Source organism: Mastacembelus armatus, chromosome 9, assembly GCF_900324485.2.
Source record: "Mastacembelus armatus chromosome 9, fMasArm1.2, whole genome shotgun sequence".
Classification (NCBI taxonomy): Eukaryota; Metazoa; Chordata; class Actinopteri; order Synbranchiformes; family Mastacembelidae; genus Mastacembelus; species Mastacembelus armatus.
Genome location: NC_046641.1, coordinates 7,208,070 through 7,228,626, shown reverse-complemented (window position 1 = coordinate 7,228,626; position 20,557 = coordinate 7,208,070). Strand labels below are relative to the sequence as shown.

The window sequence follows — 20,557 nt, the reverse complement described above, 5'->3', positions numbered from 1 at the left end:
ATCTTTGAACATTATTCTGAAGCACCTGGTGTCTAGCTATGGCATGTCTTAGCTATGACATGTCTTGTCTAAGAAGATCAGGCCTTAAGATGAAACCAGCTCTGATCTAATGAATGTAAATAATTCAGTCTTCATGCAAAATGGTAGAGGCCCAGAATATTTTTAAAAGTTTTTTGAAGTGGTTATTCATTTCAAAGTCCACTTGTATTTTGCTGCACATAGTTACAGATGGTACATTTGAAATGTCTCTATAACAAACATCAAAGACATACTCAAATGACAGACTCTGGTCAAAGCTCTGGACCACTCTAACCTCCTCCTTGATATCACTTCCATCTGCCCTTGACAAGAAAAAAGCAGGTCCTGTCTGCAAAAAGCCACTAAGCCTCATTAACCCACCAATCAATGCCACAAAACACACAAAGCTGTGTAGTTCATTGTTAATTCTAAAGCTATACAATGCAGACATGTCACAGAGCAAGCTGCCATTTAAGACTGTGTATTTCAAAGCATAACAAGCCCCAAAGCCTGACATCAAATTGTTCTGTATACGTGGAGTGGCTCAGTGTTAGAGGGAATTGATAATGTTAGGATGTTTGCAGTCTTGATACATTTACTTGAGGAGTGACTACCATGAGGAAGTTAAACATTTTACAAATGTACATTTGAGCAACAGTCAGTCCACAAAGCAGCTCCTTAAAATGGCCAAAATATGGGGATATACAAAATTAAACACATTATTCCACCCAATCCTGACCAGGAATACAGTGATAGAAAATTTAGCCACTTAAATGTATTTTATTCTGTGCTCTTATGCTGTTAATGTACAGGTAAATGACATTTATCATTTAGTAAATTATCATGTGCATAAGGCATAAAAATTAGTGAAGCAGATAAAACATCATAATGCTCTAAAATAATTCAAGAATGAAAAAAAAAAAAGTTGTCACATGCTCTGGCCTCACACAGAACAAATACAAGGTGGACAACTGCAACCCTAGAGCTCACAAAAGCTTTACAACCAGAGCTGATGTCCGTTTGTGCCTCTCAGTGACCAGGGCTTTGTAGGAGCTACAATGCTCTCAAAAGAAATAATAAGCCCCAATTCAGAAGTAAGCTGTGAGAGTTTGCAGTGTTGATTGGTCATGTCATTCAGGATGTTGCAGTGTAGGACTGCAAAGACTAGACGCACGTGATAATGTGAAAACACAATAGGATGCACAGAACCCAAACATTGTAAAATGACCCATAAGAAGTCCTCCTCTTTCAACACCCCTCTTTAAATAGAACCCTCTCCTTTCAGGCAAAGGGAAGCTGAGAATATGAGAAAAAACAATCCCACAATAATAATGAAAAATACAGTGCGATGCAATTCAACACCTTTGATTAAAAAATAAAACTTCATTCCATATTTATGAGGAAATTCCCATAAATGCGGCAAAGCAGAAAATAAATTATATTTACATTATACAATATACACCATACTGCTTTGTAACTTTAACTTATCACCATGTCACACATTTTTTCTGATTCCCCTGGGGTTAGAGTCTCTCCATGTGGTGATGAAGCAGCAGTTCCTGTGAGTGGTTCTTGTGCATCCAGTTTCCATATCTGTGAACAAGACGCACACAAACACCTCCAAGGGATTGCAGGTCTGTGGTCTGTCCATGGGGAAACCACAACACTGTGCTTGCTGAAATGCTCATACAAAGTCCACAACACTCATGGGCGTACGCAGTGCCACATAGCTGTAGAAGCACAGATAAATGACTGAGGGTTTTGCTGAAATGTTTGAATACTCCGTTATTTCATACTTGAACACAATCCTTATTGGAAACGTAGACGAGCAGCTACTTGACACAGGTGCCGTACGGCCGTGCTACAAAGGTTTGCAATCCACTTCTGAGTGAGCAAGTTAAATGCAGCTTCCTCCCATTACAGGTGTGATGGTGCTGGACTGGTGTGTAACACGCAGGAGGATGCTCAGCTGGATCCATCTGAGAAGTTGTAAGAGCGATTATGGATTGAAGAGATGACAGTAAGTAGTGTGTTGATACCTGGGTGTGTTCAGAGGATGCAAGATGATCACTAAACAGAGCTACTGCATTACTACAATATGTCTTCACAAGCTCACTTCACAGTTGACAAAACGCTGAGCAGGATGTTGGCAACAATTGGCAGCAGTCTGTGTATTACATTAGGCAGTGAGAGGAGAGGGCTGTCTCGCTCTTCGCTCAGCACTGCAAGACTATTTGATTGCCAGCAAACAAGTGGGCCATTTGAATAATTCATAAGAACAAACTGAGAGCAGAAAGTGGCTTCTTCGCTGTAGTTTCAGTCCAGGGACTGAACTTCCCTTCTCTCTGCTCTGATGAAATAAGAATTACACAGTATTATCTTGGAGTTCAAGCATGGCCTGGGATAGAAAATCACCCAAGCAGAGAAGTATGCAGGTACTTGCTCATTAATATCCCACTCACCTTATATTCCTACACAAGTCCATCATAGAGCGACAGTGCCTGAACAATAGAGGGGTCTGCCTTTGAACCCTCCTGAAACTCCTGCAGAGTCAGCTTCCCATCTGCATTCTGGAAGGAGAGCATGAAACAAAATGAAAGTGAAGCCTGTTAATGCTTTACTGCAGAGTTACCAGTAGGGGGCAAAAGTGGCTCTCAAGCTAAAAGCTGCTACTCCTGCTGGACTGATCTATGGTTCAGTGCACTTGGATAGTAGCCACTCTCTGCCAATACAAATCACTATGTGCTGCTGTGCTGCACAGCTAGTCCAATGGGCTGATCTTGGCAGTGGTGGGTTGGCAAACACGCCCATGCAGGCTGCGTCTCATCTTTCACTAAAGCTGAGTAGAGTCTTGGTGCTGAGGGAGTTGGAATTAGCACTGAAGGCTAGTGGTTGAGGAGACTACATATTGATGTTTATAGACTGCAGGCAGACTGCAGCTGTAATGGCTACAGCTCTAAACTTAACAGTGTCCATGAAAGCCCTGAGAGTGGCAACAAAGGTAATGGTAAACTAGCAATGGTGCTGCAACAGCTCCCGAGTTATATTTTTTCATTAATGTTTGGATATTATTTCGACATTAATATACTAACCTTGTCCATCATTGCAAAAATACGGTCCACACGCTTTTCTGGTGTGTTCTCCTCCTCTGGCAGCTCCACAGTGTTTCCCTAAGATATGAAATTATTACACTTCTATCCAAATGTTTCAGGTTTAAATTTCTAAACTTTGATCAAACTTACCACCATCTGATATATGGCATCCACAATGTTCAACATCTCATCGCGGGTGATGTAACCGTCATTGTCAAGGTCATATAATTTAAAAGCCCCTGTGTAGAGAAAGATGGAAAAAACATATACTGTACATTTACTACAGCAAAGAGGAAGGTCGCTATTTCTGGTAGGTGAGCTCACACTGACATAAGACAAGTGACCTCAACATGTAAAGCAAAAGATTAAACTATATATTTTCATGGATTACAGAGCACACAGTGTTTCATGTCGTTGGAAGTAGTGAATAGTGACTACAGGCAGGCAGCAGCCTTTCACAGTGGCTTCCCAGTTTACAAGGTGACAGTGGTAATTCTACATAACATAAATCACCATCAGACTTGGTTGGTTACAGTTTTAAGAGTTATGTTTATAGATAAAGTTAAAGTATTTCTACGGTGTTCCACTTTTGATAAAAGGTTTGGTCATGGCTTCAAGGCTGCTGCAACTTGCTAATAATCATTTATTTGCTGTTCTCCAGGAACCAACAGATCTTCTTTCACATGCAGTCTATGACTGTCAATCCCCATTTAAATGTCAAAAAATAGAAGCAACGAGTGCATTTTCCTTACATCTCAACTTCTCATCCAGAGTCCCCCGAGAGGTCACTGACAAGGCCTGGATGAACTCAGAGAACTCAATGCGTCCATCCTACAGAGTGACAAAAGAGACAGAAAAGGACAGACAAAATGACCCAAGGACATGACTAGCATCTTACTCCACACTCACTGGAGCTGTACTTTCAGGAGCTCCTTGTTGTTCTTTCATGTTGTCCTTGCTGTATTCTGCTGAAAATCCGGGCCAAACATTTGCTCCAAGTCAGCTGCTATTTTTTGCCCTGCACCTGGCTCTCTCCTGAGGCAGAAATATGTCACCTCTGGTCATTAGCAAGATGGAAGCTACTGTCTCACAGCCTAAAGGTTGCAGTAAACAAAAGTATATCCACTGTACAACTGGAGCAAAGATATTAAAATTTTCCATTGATTACATATCACAGATAGACTTGGCAAATGAATCTATTTGATAATGAAGGGAGTGTACTACTCAGACACCCATTTCTTCTTAGCTATGTCAAATTCCACTAAATCTTACCCCAGAAACTCAAAATTTCCAAAAAAAAGTTCCAAAGGTGTGGCCTTCTCCAAGGCTGCAAAGTGTAAAATAAAAGCTCAAAGTGTCTCATATGCAGCTGAGATCAGACCAACTCATAAAGTTAAAACCTCCACCCTCAAGCAACTGCACGAGAGTTACTAAATTCAAACTGTGGCGCTACATAACAGGAACAGCATCCACATTCACAAGCAAAAACAACAGCTTGTAGGCCACAAGCAATGCATATAAACTGGCTTCCTGGTAGTAGAGCCCTCAGACTTTGGTCAATTCATATTGTCACCGGATACCAAAGGACTGTGTATGCATCCACCAAAGCTTCTCCAACATCTTACAGTTGCCTACTTGTTACTGTTATGAATTTAACCACAGCCCTTATTTCAATTCCAAGTGATCTTTGTGTCCTTAGGATCGGCTAACTTTATCTCTATTAGACATCTGACCAGCAGGACAATACTGAAGTCATGCTCTGCTGACTACATAAGTCATAAAAACTGCTAAGATCAGTGCATTTGCTAACTATGGGGAGCCAAATACTAATAAATGTCAAAGATAAACATCAGACAGAGGGTTTGTCTGATCTTCGTGACACAAAGCCTCTTAAGTGGAGTCAATAAACATCCAGAGGCTCACCAGAATCCCAGGAGCTGTTCATCTACAGATTGTCTTCCTAAAAACAATGTGAATAATCTTGTACAGCTGCAGTGAGGTGGATTACTGTTTATCATCCTACCCTAAAATCCTTGACGTCACTTAACAATGCACGTGTTTCATTTTAAAAAAATATAGTGCACATTTTAAAACAAGTGCCACAAAAAACAGGGTTTTCACACCCAAATTAATTAGATATTTCCCCCCTATGTAGTTAAGACTATCAAACATCAGCATGGGGGAAAAATGCTCTCACTGATCTCCTCCCTTTCTTTAGTTGAGCACAATGTTTTTTTCCTCTTTCCTTGAAAAAAAAAATGGACTTGAATATTTATTTCTGACATGGTTTTAATTAAATGTTAAAACTAATCCTGTGTTGTTAAAATACTGACTGATTCCAAAATATGTATGTATTGTTTTATTATCAAGATCCTCCGATATGTGCAACAAATAGAAGAATTACTATACATTTGTGTGTTTGTGCTAACCTGACTAAGGAACAGAAAAAGGGCAATCAATTTATTAATTAACTTGCAGAGTATACCGAGTACATTGAATGTGATTTGTGATTGTATGTAATGTCCTTGTTATTGTGTACAAAGACAGTCCTTTGGCCTGGATTTGTGTCCAAAATACATAGTCTTCAATCAAAAGGGATCAGAATAAATAATCTTCAGCAATGTGTATACACTTGAGAGTCTGCAGATATCTGGAAAAAAGTCCTGGTAAAATAAGTGAAGCAAAATGAATAGGACTTCTATACCATATTGTACTTTTATTTTGTGCAGCCAATAGCTGGCCAGAAAGATCTATTGTTTTCATAAACTGACCTGACCTGAATAAAGACTTTTAAATCAGGTCTAACATCAGACACTTTAACTTTTAACATAATTAGACAAATAGCCTAGTCCTAAACAATTTCTCTGTCAGTCTAAAGTAAAACCTGTAGCTGAATAATTTTTCTTTTGGCTTGTAATATGAATTTGAAGACAAACCTTATTTTCATCAAATACATTGAAGACAAAGGATGCAAACTTTGTGGGATCTCCAAAAGGAAAGAACTGCTTGTATATCTTCTGAAAGCCCACAGCATCAAGCTGCCCACTTGGACAATCTTTAATGAAGCCTTTGTACCTGAAAAATAAAGCACAGATAAAGATTACTTAAAGAGTTATAATATAATTTACAATGAAATGAAATAACTGCTCAGACAAGGCTGTGGAACAGGACAGAAATCACCTCCTCAATGCTACAGCAGGTATTACTGAAGCAGATTGAAAGGTGTCCAAGATCAAAAAGGTAAAGTGCAAAGCTATTTGTCTCATTCACAGATAAGAAAATCACCCTAATCCAATAGCAAGCTCAGAGTGGTTAACTCTAATCAAATTACTCTCTGGTCCTCTTTTGATAATATGCATAGCAGACAGATAAGCCTGAGAGCTACCTCTCTCCCCCCTGGAAATCACTTATCTAGAAAGTGACTTAACATCTCTATGAGCCTAAAAATAGAAGCATTTCATAAGCAATTTCAAGCGCAGTCACTCAAAGGTAGGCAGTTTCCTTCATAAGTCTTCATAAAAGAGCAGAGCAGCCTCAGAATATAACTAGGCTGGCACAGGGCAGGGAGCAAGAAAGCGACCGCTAGCCTTTACAAAAATAAACACTAAATGAAAAGTAGGAGAAGAGGGAACAGTAGGGAAATAATAGCACTCAGTAGTTATAAAAAGATTTTTCTCTAGATCAACAGCACAAATGATGCATATCCACTCAAAGGAGCACTACATGTTCATCTCTAATTCAGTTAAGGTTTTGCAAACTAAGGTGGGGCTGTAATTAAGGCCAGAGAAAGTGAAGAATAAATGCTTGGACAGATATTATCCACACACACTCTGGCTCTTCACTCCTCTTAAAACTCTTTACTTTTATATCTGCTTGACGATAATGAGGCTAGCTCTAAACTAGTCAAAGAGATGCTTTGAGGAGCAGCTGAGGAAAAGATTTTTACGAGAAGAGAAGCAATAAGGGAGCAGAGCCACATCTGAATTATCTGGAGATACACAGGAAAATGAAAACCTATTTCACTGTATCACAAAATACAACTACTCATGATTCAAAGTGCAGAACACACAATGCATATCGTAATCCAGAGCTAAGCCATTTCACCAGACTCCCAGGAAATGTGACTGTAGAACTTTGTATATGCAAACCAATACAAGAGACTGAATGACACTGTAACATGCTCTGTAACTTAATATACTATACACATATGAAATATATAAATTTGAGGTTCTATTGTAAAAACAACAAAATATATCTATAGTGTACTTACACTTTGGTTTGTTTTTGCTGTAATAAAACTGGTTCTGTCAGACTATAAGGCAATCTTTTACAGTAATCATAAAGCTGCTCAGAAGGGAAAAATCTTAATATCTCCAAAGATATTTTTAATTGCACAGTAGGGGTTTAACAGAAGACTGCTCTGCTCTTTATTTAATAATTTCACATGAGTCAAATACAGTATAAGCCAATTTTGTCTTATCACAGACAAACTAAATGAAATTCTCTGGTACTCCAACCCTGATATGTGCTTATCACTTATATGCAGACATTGATATACAGTTCCTATAAAAAGTATTCACCCCTTGGATGATTTACCCTTTTACTGATTTTATAAATCAATCATGGTTAATATAATTTGGCTTTTGTGACCATAAACAGGTTTCTACAAACTAATGTCAATTAAATAAAAATATGTAAAATGATTCAACAGATGTCCAGCCAATTAGTGCTACTATAGTAGTCTCACAGTTATTGAAATGGTGATCACCTGACTGCAGTGAATGTGTCTTATATGATAGTAGTATAAAGACCCCTGTATCTGGAAGGTCCAGTCACTGGTTAATCTGTATTCCTGGCTACCATTACACCATGAAGAGAAAAGAATGCTACAAACAACTCTGAGAAAAGGTTATTGAAACTTATAAGTCAGGGGATGATACAAAATAATTTCCAAGGCAGTTAATATTTCCCAGAGTTCAGTTAAATCCATCATCAAGAAATTAAAGGAATATGGCACATGTCTAAATCGAACTAAGTCAGACCATCCACACAAACTGAGTGACCATGCAAGAAGAAGACTAGTGAGAGAGGCCACGAAGACACCTATGACTACAGTTACTGAGTTACAAGCTTCAACACCTGAGATGGGGGAGACGCTGCATACAACAACTATTGCCTGGGTTCTTCACCAGTCAAAGCTTTATGGGAAAGTGGCAAAGATAAAGCCACTGTTGAAGAAAACTCATATTAAATCTCACAAAAAGGCTTGTGGGAGACGCCACAACCAAGTGGAAGAAAGTTCTTTCATCTGATGAGACCAAAATGGTGCTTTTTGGCCATCAGACAAGATGCTATGTTTGGTGCACATCAAACACTGCACATCACTACAAACACACCAACCCCACTGTGAAGCACAGTGGTGGCAGCGTCATGCTCTGGGGATGCTTCTCAGCAGCCGGCTTGTAAAGGTAGAGGGTAAAATGAATGTGACAAAATATAGGAAAATCCTGGAGGATAATCTTATTCAGTCTGCGAAAGAGCTAAAGCTTGGCAGAAGATTTATTTTCAATGACAATGACCCGAAGCATACAGCGAGAGCTACACAGAAATGGTTTAAAGACAACAAGGTGAATATTTTGGAGTGGGTCTACAGAGCCAGAGTCAAAGCCCAGACCTCAATTCAACAGAGAATTTGTGGCTGGAAAAAAGCTGTTCCCAACCGATCCCTGAAAAACCTGATAGAGCTTGAGTAGTTTTGCAAAGAAGAATGGAGTAAAATTGCAGTGTCCACATGTGCAAGCCTGATTGAGACCTATCCATAGATTCAGTGCTGTGATTGCAACCAAGGGTGCAAAGTCTGAAAAAATATCTATTGATGTCATCGTGATTATCTTGATTTGGCTTGAGTCTGAAATGGCAGGGACAGTCCAGTGAAAGGCACTCTTCAAGTGCATTATGTAAAATGTAGGTGTTAAAGAATAGCTCAGCCTTTGCTGCTTTGAGTTTGTCCACTTTTGTAACATCTGTTTCTTACAAGTCATTCAACTTCATCAAAGTGCAGGAATAAATCAGTTTATTACCCTATTTAATAACACTTTGTTTGCTATGAGTGCCCAAAACTGTTTTTTTTTCCTGTGACAGGCCTTAAGAGCACTTTAAAGAATTTAATGGGTGTGAAATTGAGCAGTAAAGCATTGTATTCCTCAAACATTGTCAGTCATCTGCTCAGTGCTGATGTGTAAACTAAATAAAAGAAAACACCTCACTGATTTAGGTGTGCCAAATACATTTTGTGCTTTGATTTTGACTTTCGTTATACACACCCCAACACATCCCTTCCTTTTTTGTTGTTGGTTGGGCAATGTTGTCGGACTCACTGTCAACAGTTAACAGAAAAAAAAGCATCAACATCACCCAAGGCATTATTTATTTAATCAGTTAATGGTGATTAGGTTTTGACTAATAAATAAATACATTTCATGTCCATTGTAAAGGCTTGCTATATCATACACTATATACACACAGATGTCATTTGCACTTAATCTGCTGTTTAATATAGTTCAGTATATATAAGTTTTAAGGGTTTCATGGTTTTATAGTGAATTTAGGCAAACAATATTTTTTTTGTTTTTAATAGTAATATAATTTCTGTGAAATTTCAAATTTGTTATATTTGTCTCTCAGTCAATCTCAGCTGGGATTAGTTATTCATGGTATTCAGAAAAAATAATATAATTCCTAAAAATTCTGTACCAACCCATTTTTGGCAATCTTCAGTATGTATCTGGCAGTTTAATCTAAATTACTCTGTGAAATGGTTGCTTCCTCTTCAGCCATTTAATGGCCATATGATTTTGCTTTACGAGGCATCAACATATAAGACTGGCTACTAAATTTAACATACTACCAGTGCGGTTACATAAGCAGCACACACGTAAATTGGTACTGTTGCTACAGTAAGCACTGTACCCGTGTAAACATGTTTGCCTATTGCCAGCATCTTATCAGAGTCATAATCAGAATCACCTTCACTTGCCAAGAACACATCATGTACAAGAAATCTGACTTGGTGACACTGCTGCTAACACACATGCACAGACTGTACTTGAAGAAAGCAACTACGCAATGTACTTGCAGAGACACAGCAGACATGACATTGTTCATCAGACCACACTGGGGAGCCGACATGAAGATAAAGTATTTATTACTGGCACTGGCCCCTACACCTTGGCATCTACTATGGTGGCTTGCTAAAGAGTTGTGCAGAATATTTCTCTCGCTCCTGTCTTGGTGGCAGGAACATCACTGCGCTATGGCATTTTGTTATTGATTTCAGGTAAGCCTCGAGCATACTAATGCTGCTCCCTTAGAGGAGAATTAGAAAGGGGAACAAATTTAATGCACAACAGAGGCATTTATCTAACCCTGCTAATTCTTCTGTGTCTGTGCCTGTGCTCTAATTACACGCCATCTGGCATTTCCCCTGGTAAAATTCCCTCTCATCCCTCACACTCGCTCGTGTTGATTGCTGCTGATATTCAAGTGAGGACTCATGCAAACTTTCCTGTGAAAGACAGTGAGAATGATGGTGAGCTAGATGGCTGCACAGCCATGGGTGGGAGGGATAAGAAGGGTGGGGGGTATTCCAGGCCGGTGCACTCAGGCAGCCCCAGAGACAGGCCGGCTCGGAGGCTCTGGACTTTCCAATGCTCAGTGATATCTAATGCTGCTACTGCTGCTGCTGTGTGGCTGTGAATGTGCCCTGCCTCCTTCCCCTCATAAACCCCTTAACAGGGGACATGAGCAGCGACTAGCTCTCGAGGCAGAGCTCTTTTCATGCATGCAGAATCAAGAGAATTGAAGTGTGAATATGGAGTGATCGCTACAGCGCTCCATCTACTGATAATCACTGTTTGTTATTCATTTCCAAAGAAACAATGGCAACAACAACATGCAGCAAACAAAAGCAGTGACTATACTCAGGTTCAAATCCTCTGTAATGAAGGTGCATTGTCTCTAATCCACATGTGAGCAGTGATCAGGCTGTGCCTTTGGAAAAGCATTCAGAAATACACAGCATAAAGGATAAGGGCAGTCCCATATATATAATAGACAAAGACCAACTCTCACCAAGACGATGCTGGTGTCGGTTACTCTGACTAATAGGTACTGAATCTGACAGAAAGGATTACTAGTCAGCATCCTCCTGGAGGCTCTATGGCTATGTAGTCATTAAGTGCCTCAACGTGAAACAACCATGTGCCCCCGCCATTCTTGTGTTATCAGACATCCCCTTTGCAAATAGACCAAAAAGGCTGTTGAGGAATGCACCATGGGAATGTTTGTATCAGTCTTATCAGTTAAGTCTCAGTAAGGTTTTAAAGTCTTTCTATTTTCAGAACCCATCAGTCTTTGTTGTAGTGTTCAAATCAATTAAACAAAATGAAAATACATTAACCCTGGACTGAACCAAGAAACAAAAACCTGTGAAAGATACAGTATATTGCAATGGCTTTTGCAAGTGGGTCAAGACAGGCCCACTTCTCGTGAGCTTTGACACTGTAGCTAACATATGACTAGCCTCACATTGGGAATGGAAAAATTCTCATTAAAAATGAATGCACACACTTACCACTGCTGCACCTCTTTCTCTGTGACTGTAAGAGAAATAAAGAGTGACATTAGCTTAGAGGAAAACTTTGGTTGTCCTAGAAAAAAGTAGCTTGCTGTTAGATACAACTCATGAGCTAAGTAGTACCACTGTTAATCATCGTGGCCCAATACTTTCTCAGACACACTGTAGATTCCGACTTGACAAAAAAAATATTCAACTGTGTCAAAATGCAGTTCTTGGAAAACAGCCATAGTTACTTGAGAGCAAAATTCTTAGATTTTAGCAAAACATTAAAGAAGATGACTTTTTTCTGACTATAATAGTAGAGGACAAATGGGAGTAAACCCCAGGGAGACACAAACAAGGCTGAGGGAATGAAGGTCAGCTTCAGATTTAAGAAAGAGAACAGTTTAGGAAGCAGGATGTGTTATCATGCCCACACAAGCACCATTATCTGCCAGTATCTAATCAACCAATCCCCTATGGTTTTCCCTTGTCTCTTTACTTTCTCTCAAGTAACCAAAGCAATTTTCATCCTGCGGGCTCCTGAGAGTATTAATGAAAACAAGGGCTGGAAATCAATAGCATTAGGTTAACCAGGTGGTCCTTCGAGAGAGACCTTCTAAATTCATGTTGCTGTAAATCTGAGGGGAGATACGATCTACTCTGATTTCTGTTTGGCCTGACACTAAGTAAGAAGCTTGTAAATACAATAATGGCTAGAAAGTTAATCAATAATTTCTTCTACTGTAATGTTTAACCTTGAACAACTCACTGTCATGGTTACTAAAAAGGTACACAACCAAGAAAACAAACAACAAGAGTAAGACCTAGACATTCACTTGCCATTTTTAGGGCAACATACCATTAATCCAACACCATCACACTGCAGGAGAATGGACAGCAAATAGAAATATACAGTATTTATGACAAGGACAAAACAACACTTAACCATGAGATTTACTGAATGTATTCTATAATGTGACTACTGCAGTGCCAGGGTAGAATCCTATGGAGGCTATAGATAAGGACGCCAGGTCACGTAACCTTCACCTGCACATACCTCATCTTCAATTTGTTCTGCTCAGTGTTTCAAAAAAAAAAAAAAAAACATCATGTGACTCTATCCTGGGCAATAAATATCAGGGTCAATCTCACCACTCTCAGCCAAGCCAAGCTACCATTAAATTGGCCTCAACAGACAATGGAGTCAAAAACTGAAGCAATTTACCATGGCCATGATTTAATAAAAATGTATTACATAACTCAGTCATAGGCAATGGGAAATAATACAATCTGCCAATTGGAGAAGAGTGCTGGGCCCAGTCAACTGGATGGCCCTTTAGGATGTGGTAGAACACATCCAGCTCTGCCACGGTGAGCCTCATCACAGCTTTGAGAACTTACAAAATCATCATGTTCTTTACACAGGCCTAGCCTACATCCTACAGATTATTTAATGTGGCTGCTGATCTTTCCATGTGATACAGTTACTTGGAAAGTCTTTTTTGGGTTGAACTGAACTTGCTTAAAGTACAGGTGAGGCTGCAAAGGTTTTTACAAAGAACAGGGAAACACTGGCCTTTAATGTTATCTTTGGCTAGGAAAATGTTTTCCTGAAAATATTAGGTCATAAGGATTTTTTATGAAGATGCCTGCGTTTTCAAACCTACAACAAAGCAGAAAGCAGACTTGTACAGACTTTAGTTGTCCCTGTAAATGCAGAGGGCAATATTTGGTGGGCAAAAACATCCCACATCTTCTAACACTGAGCCAAAAAGACACATAGGCACAGAGAAATTTACCAAGTCCCCAATCTGTCAAGAACCAAAGGAACACATTGACTAAAATGGCAGACAAAGCTTCTCATGGGAGAGCAAGAGAAAGGGGCAACGGGATGAAGGAAAACAGAAATGATAGTCTCAAGTCAAGCAACAACAGAACAAGGGAGAATGATCACACTGGGAGAGAAAGCTTGGTGCCCCTCTCAGCGATGCTAACCAGATAAGCTCCTAATTACACTATTCCATTCCCTGCTCAAAGAGGGCAATTAGGGGATAAAGCAAGAGAGACAGGGTGAAAGGGTAAGAGAGGAAGAAAGCGAGAGGGACAGAGAGAAAAAGACAGAAGGGGAGAGGGAGAGATGGGGAGAGAGAGAGAGAGAGAGAGGGAGTGAGTAAAGGACAGCAGCAAGCAGCCCAGCACGAAGCCCAATCTTCCTCCACAGCAATTTCCTGCCACAACAGCCTTCCTTGGTTCTGCTGTGGAGAGACCCACCATACAAATAACACTGTCATTAAGCAGCCAATGGATGTCAACTCCCACCCACACCTGCACACTGTACTGCGGAAATAATAATAATAATAATAATAATTATTATTATTATTATAATGCTGTGCTCCAGAAATAACACACAAATGATTAATATGGTGTCTTCCATGCAGACATTGTTGTGGTAAATTTAAAAGTGACCTATGCTCAGACTATGAAGGTACTTGAATGATGTGGATAGGCATCAGCAATGGCTCACTCCCCCCCTGTGATCCTACTATTTTTATGAGTCTCACCTCAAGAATCCCATTTATAATTGCAACATGTGAAGCAGTGAAATAATTAATGTAGACTCTCATTAATCTGTCTCTGTATACATCTTAAAAATATTTACACACTGTATATAAGTAGTCCAGATACTGCATATAAAATCAACTCTCAAGCCTAAACCTTGATAGCTGATACAAACTCAGCATCTCCATATTCATAAATCTCTTCAGCGTGATTTAATGCAGATTACAACTTTTTGCCAGACCTTTACTAATTACAATTTGCATTTTAATGTAAATCAAACAAGGAGCCTACCCCAAGCTGACATTTAGTTATAGCTCTGTTCTGTCAATAATTATAAACCGGGGAAGAATCTCAATACATTGCAGCAGGCAGGGCTTTTTACAGTAAAGACAGAAGATGTGATTTGAAAACTGCAGTAGTTATATTAATGTTAGGTATCCCTACTACATACTGCATTTCCTTTTAGCTAATGCCGCAATGTTCCTAAAATTGTATACACGTTAACTGAAAGGAGTTTGTGCAGGATTTCCTTTTTAAAAACAAGCAAAAAAAACAAAACAAAAAAAAAACTTCCAGGTACTTACAGTAGGTTTTCCTTGTCAACTCCTCCACCACTTCTGGCTTGAGCTTGCTGTTTGATTTACCCATGATCTTCAGCGCTCCTCCACACCTCCAAATCCACCGTGGCAAGCAGCACCTGTTACTACCTCCTCTCCAGTCTGCTCCTCTGCCAAAACCATAGAAAAAAAAATGTGGGCCAGTTTAGGTGCAACAACAACAGTGAAATAGAAGAAACACACTTTTGTTTTGGTTTGGAGGAAGAAAAAAAAAACAACAACGCCTATTCAAGCTATATTAGTCTATGATTCAGTGTGGTTAACTCTAGCTGTAGTCATGATCTGCTCAGTCATCAGCCCCAGCACTGCAGACATACGAATCAAACCCCATAGACCCTGTGAAGAAGGGCCAGCACAGTGTTAAGTCTATATGAGCACCACTGAGTGCCTATGTGTGCGCCTCATTTCTTCACAGCAGTCCGTGGGCGAGGAATGGCGTTTGGATGCGTTGCTACCTTCGTCCTTGGATACAAGAGTCACTCAGTGGCTGGGTTAAGCAGGATCACTCCCTCACAGTCCTTCTCTGTTCTCACTCATCCCACCCCTCCTCTCCCACCACTATCTCCACTGCTCTGGCTAAGTTACTGTAGTAAAGAATCCTTCTTCTTGACAGCCGAGATAAGGAGGTGAGTGAAATAAAATGCATTGAACAGAGTGCACCTTGGATGCACCCCACTGCATTTCACTCTCACTCAAAACATTAAAGCCAAAACCCTGGAATGTATACAGACATATCAGTTTACGAAAAAGTAAAACGTTTCAGTAATAATTTATGGAACGCAAAAAAAAAAAAAAAAAAAGCCAGGTGTCTACATAGTTCAGCAGTTCTAGATGCCAACTGAACAGCGAAAAGGAGATCTGGCCTTGCTCTTAAAATAAGCTTGTGAGCTGTCGACCAAAACAAGCACAAGCTTCTAGGCGGATTTAGAGAGTGACAGTTTTCTATTCTGCTCCATTCTGACTCACAATTCGCTCTCCTTCCGGACCTCGCAACAGCATGGTATGGTGATTTCCTCTACTCTGTCACAGCAGACAGGAGATGAGGGATAATGGAATTTCTTTGTATTGCGAGCCTGACGTTGGCATGTACTGACGCCTAACAACAGCAGCTGTCTGGGCCACAGAGTAGAAACCTACAACAAGGACCTACATGGCAAGCATCTGTTCTCTGTGTCCATGATGAGAGATGTCCTTCTGAGGGATGCCACGCTGGTAATCACCATCTTGCTCAAGTCTTGTGGTCCTGGGTGTTACTTAGACACTGTGGAAATAAACAGACAGTAGTTACAAAGGGGTTGACAAGCATTTGCTGTGTTTTAGCTGAAACGGACTGTGGTGTCACCAGACACTTGACTGGAAAAACACTCAGCGCAGACAACGACCTTTCTACTGTCTGCCAAAAGCTGCTCAGTGTGGCCAACAGGCAAAGCATACTGTGGAGCAAGAACAGTGCTGGTAATGTAAGTGCACAGCAGTGCTAGCATTTGACAAGCACAGTTTAAACACCAAGCAAATTAGCTGTAGTCCATTCAAGTCTTATAGGGCTAGGGCAAGAAAAAGTGCCCCTAATTACCACAAACACCCACATAAAACAAATGAATGGCTGAATGTACAGGAAATCAAATGACAACCAGTCAGTCTCCCAGTCCTGGTGTACATTTCGGGCAGAGCCGCTTGTGGTCGGTCACGATAGCAGCAGGTGGGACGTTGCCTGGCAGCACCATAGCAACACACAGTTTATGGCCCCGGTGCGGAGCTGCTAGTCATTGTACTCGATTGTACCCACGCTGCTTCTTGTGGCTACTTTACTTACGAAAAACAAACAAAAAACACCACTCTGATATCAATAACAGCTTTTTCCACATGAGGAGACGACGGGGTTTACCTGAGCAACAGAAGCAGAAAGTCGCCGTCCAAAGCAGAGAGCAGCTGGTCCGACGCCGTCTTCCTCCGCCGAGTTCCGGAGCGAGCGGCTCGCTGCTGCTCGGCTGGCCGTCCGTGCTGCTCTGATGCCGCCGTCAGGGAGTGACGTTACTGCCGGCCCCCACCGACTAACCCAGCCCAGTGCCAGGGAGACACTGACGCACCGCCGGTCATACACTGACTCTTTGTGTGCTCTGAGAGCCTTTACACGTGTCCTTTCATATACAGTGAAGGGTTAGGCTGCTCACACTCACTTTTTGACCCGTATTCTCAACCTGCACACTGAGTATAAAAACACTTAATTAGCTCTTGTGCCCTATATGACTGTGACTAAGCTAATGACGGGTTGAATAGCTCATAGCTACATTTTGTTTTTCATTATACTATAGCTAAACACTGCACCAGTGTTTGTGCTGTATTAATGTGGGCTACATGTGAAACTCTGACAATGAATTGTTTTCCCTACAGGGCCTTAGGTATGTCTGATTATGACTTCACATGGTGTTTTTATCTATAATTAAATATAATACTGTGGAATTAGCTACTAAAGAGTTAGGGGACTCATAAGAGAATATGTCTGACTGTTCATCTGTCCTTATGGGCCAAGCTTGAAACCTCAAGCCGAAGTTCATATCACATTGTCAGACTTTAAAAAAAGCTCATGAGAGTTGTCATGTCAAGTGTGCTTTCTAAAAGTTTTTGTGCTATTTCAGAGTTTTGTTATATTTTTGTTATACGATAGAGTATTTCTGTAGCTAGTATATATAAAATGTTCTGTACCTGAAGACTGGAATATAAGACTAAAAGTTTGAGGATGGGATGTCAAATTGAGTGAGCAAACCCCAGAAAATTCAGATTAAGACTATCCAAACATAGTTTACTATTATTACTGATGTGGAGAGCACAAGGCCAGCTGACAAACTGTGTAATATGGGGATGAAGAAAAAGAATTTCAATACTACCACACTAACTAAAGGAGAATGGAAGAAAATCAAATACATGTGGAGCCAAAGATTAATGTTTGGCAGTCTTCACATGTATTGATTGCTTTTTGGCTACATGAAGGATGCATAGACGAGCCATTTTTCCCACGTCTCAATTTATCACATTTGTTACTCATGCTTGTTTGTCGTATAACTCGTGCTTGAGTTCAGACTGTGCAGTCAGACCTTTCCATGTGCAGCTTATTAAAATTCAGCTTCCATCAGCACCATGCCAACAGATGTTTAGTTATAGGAGTTGTCCATTAACAACTGCTACAGCATCGTTCTATAGCCCAGTAGGGGCTTTCTGGCCATTCATGGGAGGGTTGGATCTAAATGTAGACTGTCTGACTTGGCCAGCTTAGTATTCAGTGCCCTTCCCTGCAGTCCCCTATTGCAGTCAACTTCAGTGACAGAAGTCTCATAGGAGGGAATGAGGCTAAGCATAGGAGAAAGAGGACAAAGCAAAATTGGGTAAATTAATGAACTTCTCATCTTTTTACACTGAAAACAAGATCGTGAGTGAATTCTTAATTCTTTTAAGAGACATCATTTAGCTTCAACACAGGGGTTGTAGTCAGAGACCTTAGCTCAGCTTCTTACTCTCTTCATTTACACAACACAACTTTAAATCATCTATTTAGTCCAGTATAGATTTTTCATAGATTCTGACTATATCAGTGTCAGTGGTTTTCTACCAAAAAATAACAGTGTTTCAAATCAAAATGGAATAGATTAAAGATTTTTGTAATATAATTTACAAAGTTTTTAAATTACAGGTACTTATGTACATAATTTATATTCAGTTTTGTTCATAGCTATATTGTTCTACCACATCTCATATTACATATCACAAAGTAGTATTTCTAGACATCCAGGCTCAAATATGTCACATTTTTTTCTCTAAATCCCATTATTTGTTTTAGTATCTGATAGTCATTTATGTTAGAAAGTGTGGAGTTTCCATTGCAGACTAGTGCAGAGTACCAAATGCTAGCGTTAAGTAATTTCTCTTTTTCTTTCCTGTCATTGAAACACACATTATAAAATCACTCCCCTTGAAAATGATTCCGTGTAATTACTTGCAGATACAGTATTTGTCCATTTATCAGAAACCACGCACCATGATCATCAAATCACCATCATCTGTTGAGGGCCATCATTAAAAGCCCCTGTGGCGTTTTAACACTACAGTAATATGTTGACATATGCTAAAACAGCTGTGGGGCTACTGGAAGAAAACCACTGCCTGGAAAACAGCCATATATTTTGAAATACCAGTGAATTTCAGCACCCTCAGTATTGCATTGCAAGTCAGAAAGTCATAATCATCGTAAGAATGACAGTATACCATAAAAAAATATTTGTCTTAATTTGCAGAGAAAACACAAGAAGGCAGTAAAAACATCATAAGTAAGAGGACTTATTCTCAAGCTTCTCATACATAAACAAAGCACACAAATGAGAGAAACAGCCACATATTTGAAAAATGGATGAAGCCATTTTGTGGTGGTATTTTTATGTATGGCTGTAACTTAGGTTCAACATCTGATCCATCACACTGGCAGTTTTATAAATAGCCACATGTCTAACTTTGAACAGAACTTCAATGCATCAGACATGAAAGGTGTGCTAGATTTATCCAAGGCCCCCGGTTATAGTGACAATTGATAAGATAAAAAAAAAAAAAAAAAGTGTGGTCAAGACATGAGATTCAGTTATTTTGTTGCTCATTCTGTGAGAAGCTGCTGAAATTATCACTATAAATCACTTGCTGTTAAACCAATACAGTAAAATTCTAGCATCAGTGCTTATACTTAAGAGTTTAGGTGATGGGCTGCTGTAAAAAATGCAGGTGAGCATTTATAGTTTTGGCACACATGAATCTTTTACAACAGTGGAACAGACGGAGGGGATGACAAAGAACAGCAGATAAACAAGAATCCATTTTTAATATAATCCAGAGCCACTCTACATAAATACATCCTAATATGAAATACTGAGAGATTTGGCTTTGCACTACAAAATTTAACCAAAGATCTAACCAAACAATAAGAAGAATAGCAATAGCTATAACATAGCAAAAAAAAAAATAAATCTGAAAAACTAAAATTGCAATTTACCTATTTAACAGAATACCAGAGATGATCAGTTTTCTGTGTTTAACTTCATTCCACAAATAACTTCATCTTACTAACTGCAACCAAACAACATTTTCCTGAGGCATCATCTGTTGTGCCCACTTGAGCATCCCATATGGCCAGACATACATTATTTAGGACCTCATAAATATACAATTCCTACTCTCCGTGGAATAGACATGGGTATGATCTAATAACACTTATCATAGACTATTGTCCTCAGCAAATACAACAGGACATTGAGGTTTTAGTGGAGCAGCAATGCTGGTGACATCCAGCTGTTAATTCAGACTGACAACGGGCAGATATCCATATCTAATGGTAGAAGGAGCTTGAATCCTAGCTTTAAGGAGATAAAGTATACTGCCTCAGGAAAGGTGGGGCAGTGGGACAAACATTTTATTTATTTATTTATTGCGGTATGGTGCAGTATTTTAGAGTTTATCTGAAATATAAAGGAATACGTTCTGGTTATTCCTGGACATCTGTGTCATTAACACAGCAGAAAGAAATGTTGCCCATTATACAATAAAAATCAATCCACAGAGCAAACCAGTGCTGGAAGCAGGATGCAATTTGTAGGGCCTAGTTTTATTGCATTTGT

The 20,557-nt window shown here is 39.7% G+C and overlaps 1 protein-coding gene across 3 annotated transcripts; it reads right to left on the bottom strand.

Annotated features, from left to right (window-relative positions):
• Positions 1 to 1,536: 1,536 nt before the first annotated feature.
• LOC113139370 (neuronal calcium sensor 1) lies at positions 1,537 to 16,952 on the bottom strand. Of its 3 annotated transcripts, none has more exons than XM_026322530.1 (10): positions 16,792 to 16,952; positions 16,057 to 16,167; positions 14,874 to 15,016; positions 11,743 to 11,767; positions 6,047 to 6,185; positions 3,863 to 3,941; positions 3,261 to 3,349; positions 3,111 to 3,188; positions 2,481 to 2,588; positions 1,537 to 2,368 (listed from the first exon to the last, which is right to left on the bottom strand). In XM_026322530.1, the coding sequence occupies exons 2-9, from the start codon at positions 16,065 to 16,067 to the stop codon at positions 2,490 to 2,492; spliced, it is 663 nt and encodes a 220-aa protein (XP_026178315.1). In that variant the 5' UTR covers positions 16,068 to 16,167; positions 16,792 to 16,952; the 3' UTR covers positions 1,537 to 2,368; positions 2,481 to 2,489. The 3 variants fall into 3 exon arrangements, with proteins under 3 accessions (XP_026178315.1, XP_026178316.1, XP_026178317.1); XM_026322531.1 differs by having other exon boundaries at positions 1,537 to 2,057; XM_026322532.1 differs by having other exon boundaries at positions 1,537 to 1,997.
• Between the last annotated feature and the right edge of the window lie 3,605 nt (positions 16,953 to 20,557).

Excerpts from the sequence above, each read along its gene's own strand:
- LOC113139370 (XM_026322530.1), bottom strand. Across the intron at positions 11,768-14,873 it reads GTTGACAAGGAAAACCTACT|TCACAGAGAAAGAGGTGCAG; the intron begins GTAAGTACCTGG and ends TTTCTCTTACAG. Across the intron at positions 3,942-6,046 it reads ATGTATTTGATGAAAATAAG|GATGGACGCATTGAGTTCTC; the intron begins GTTTGTCTTCAA and ends GTCACTCTGTAG.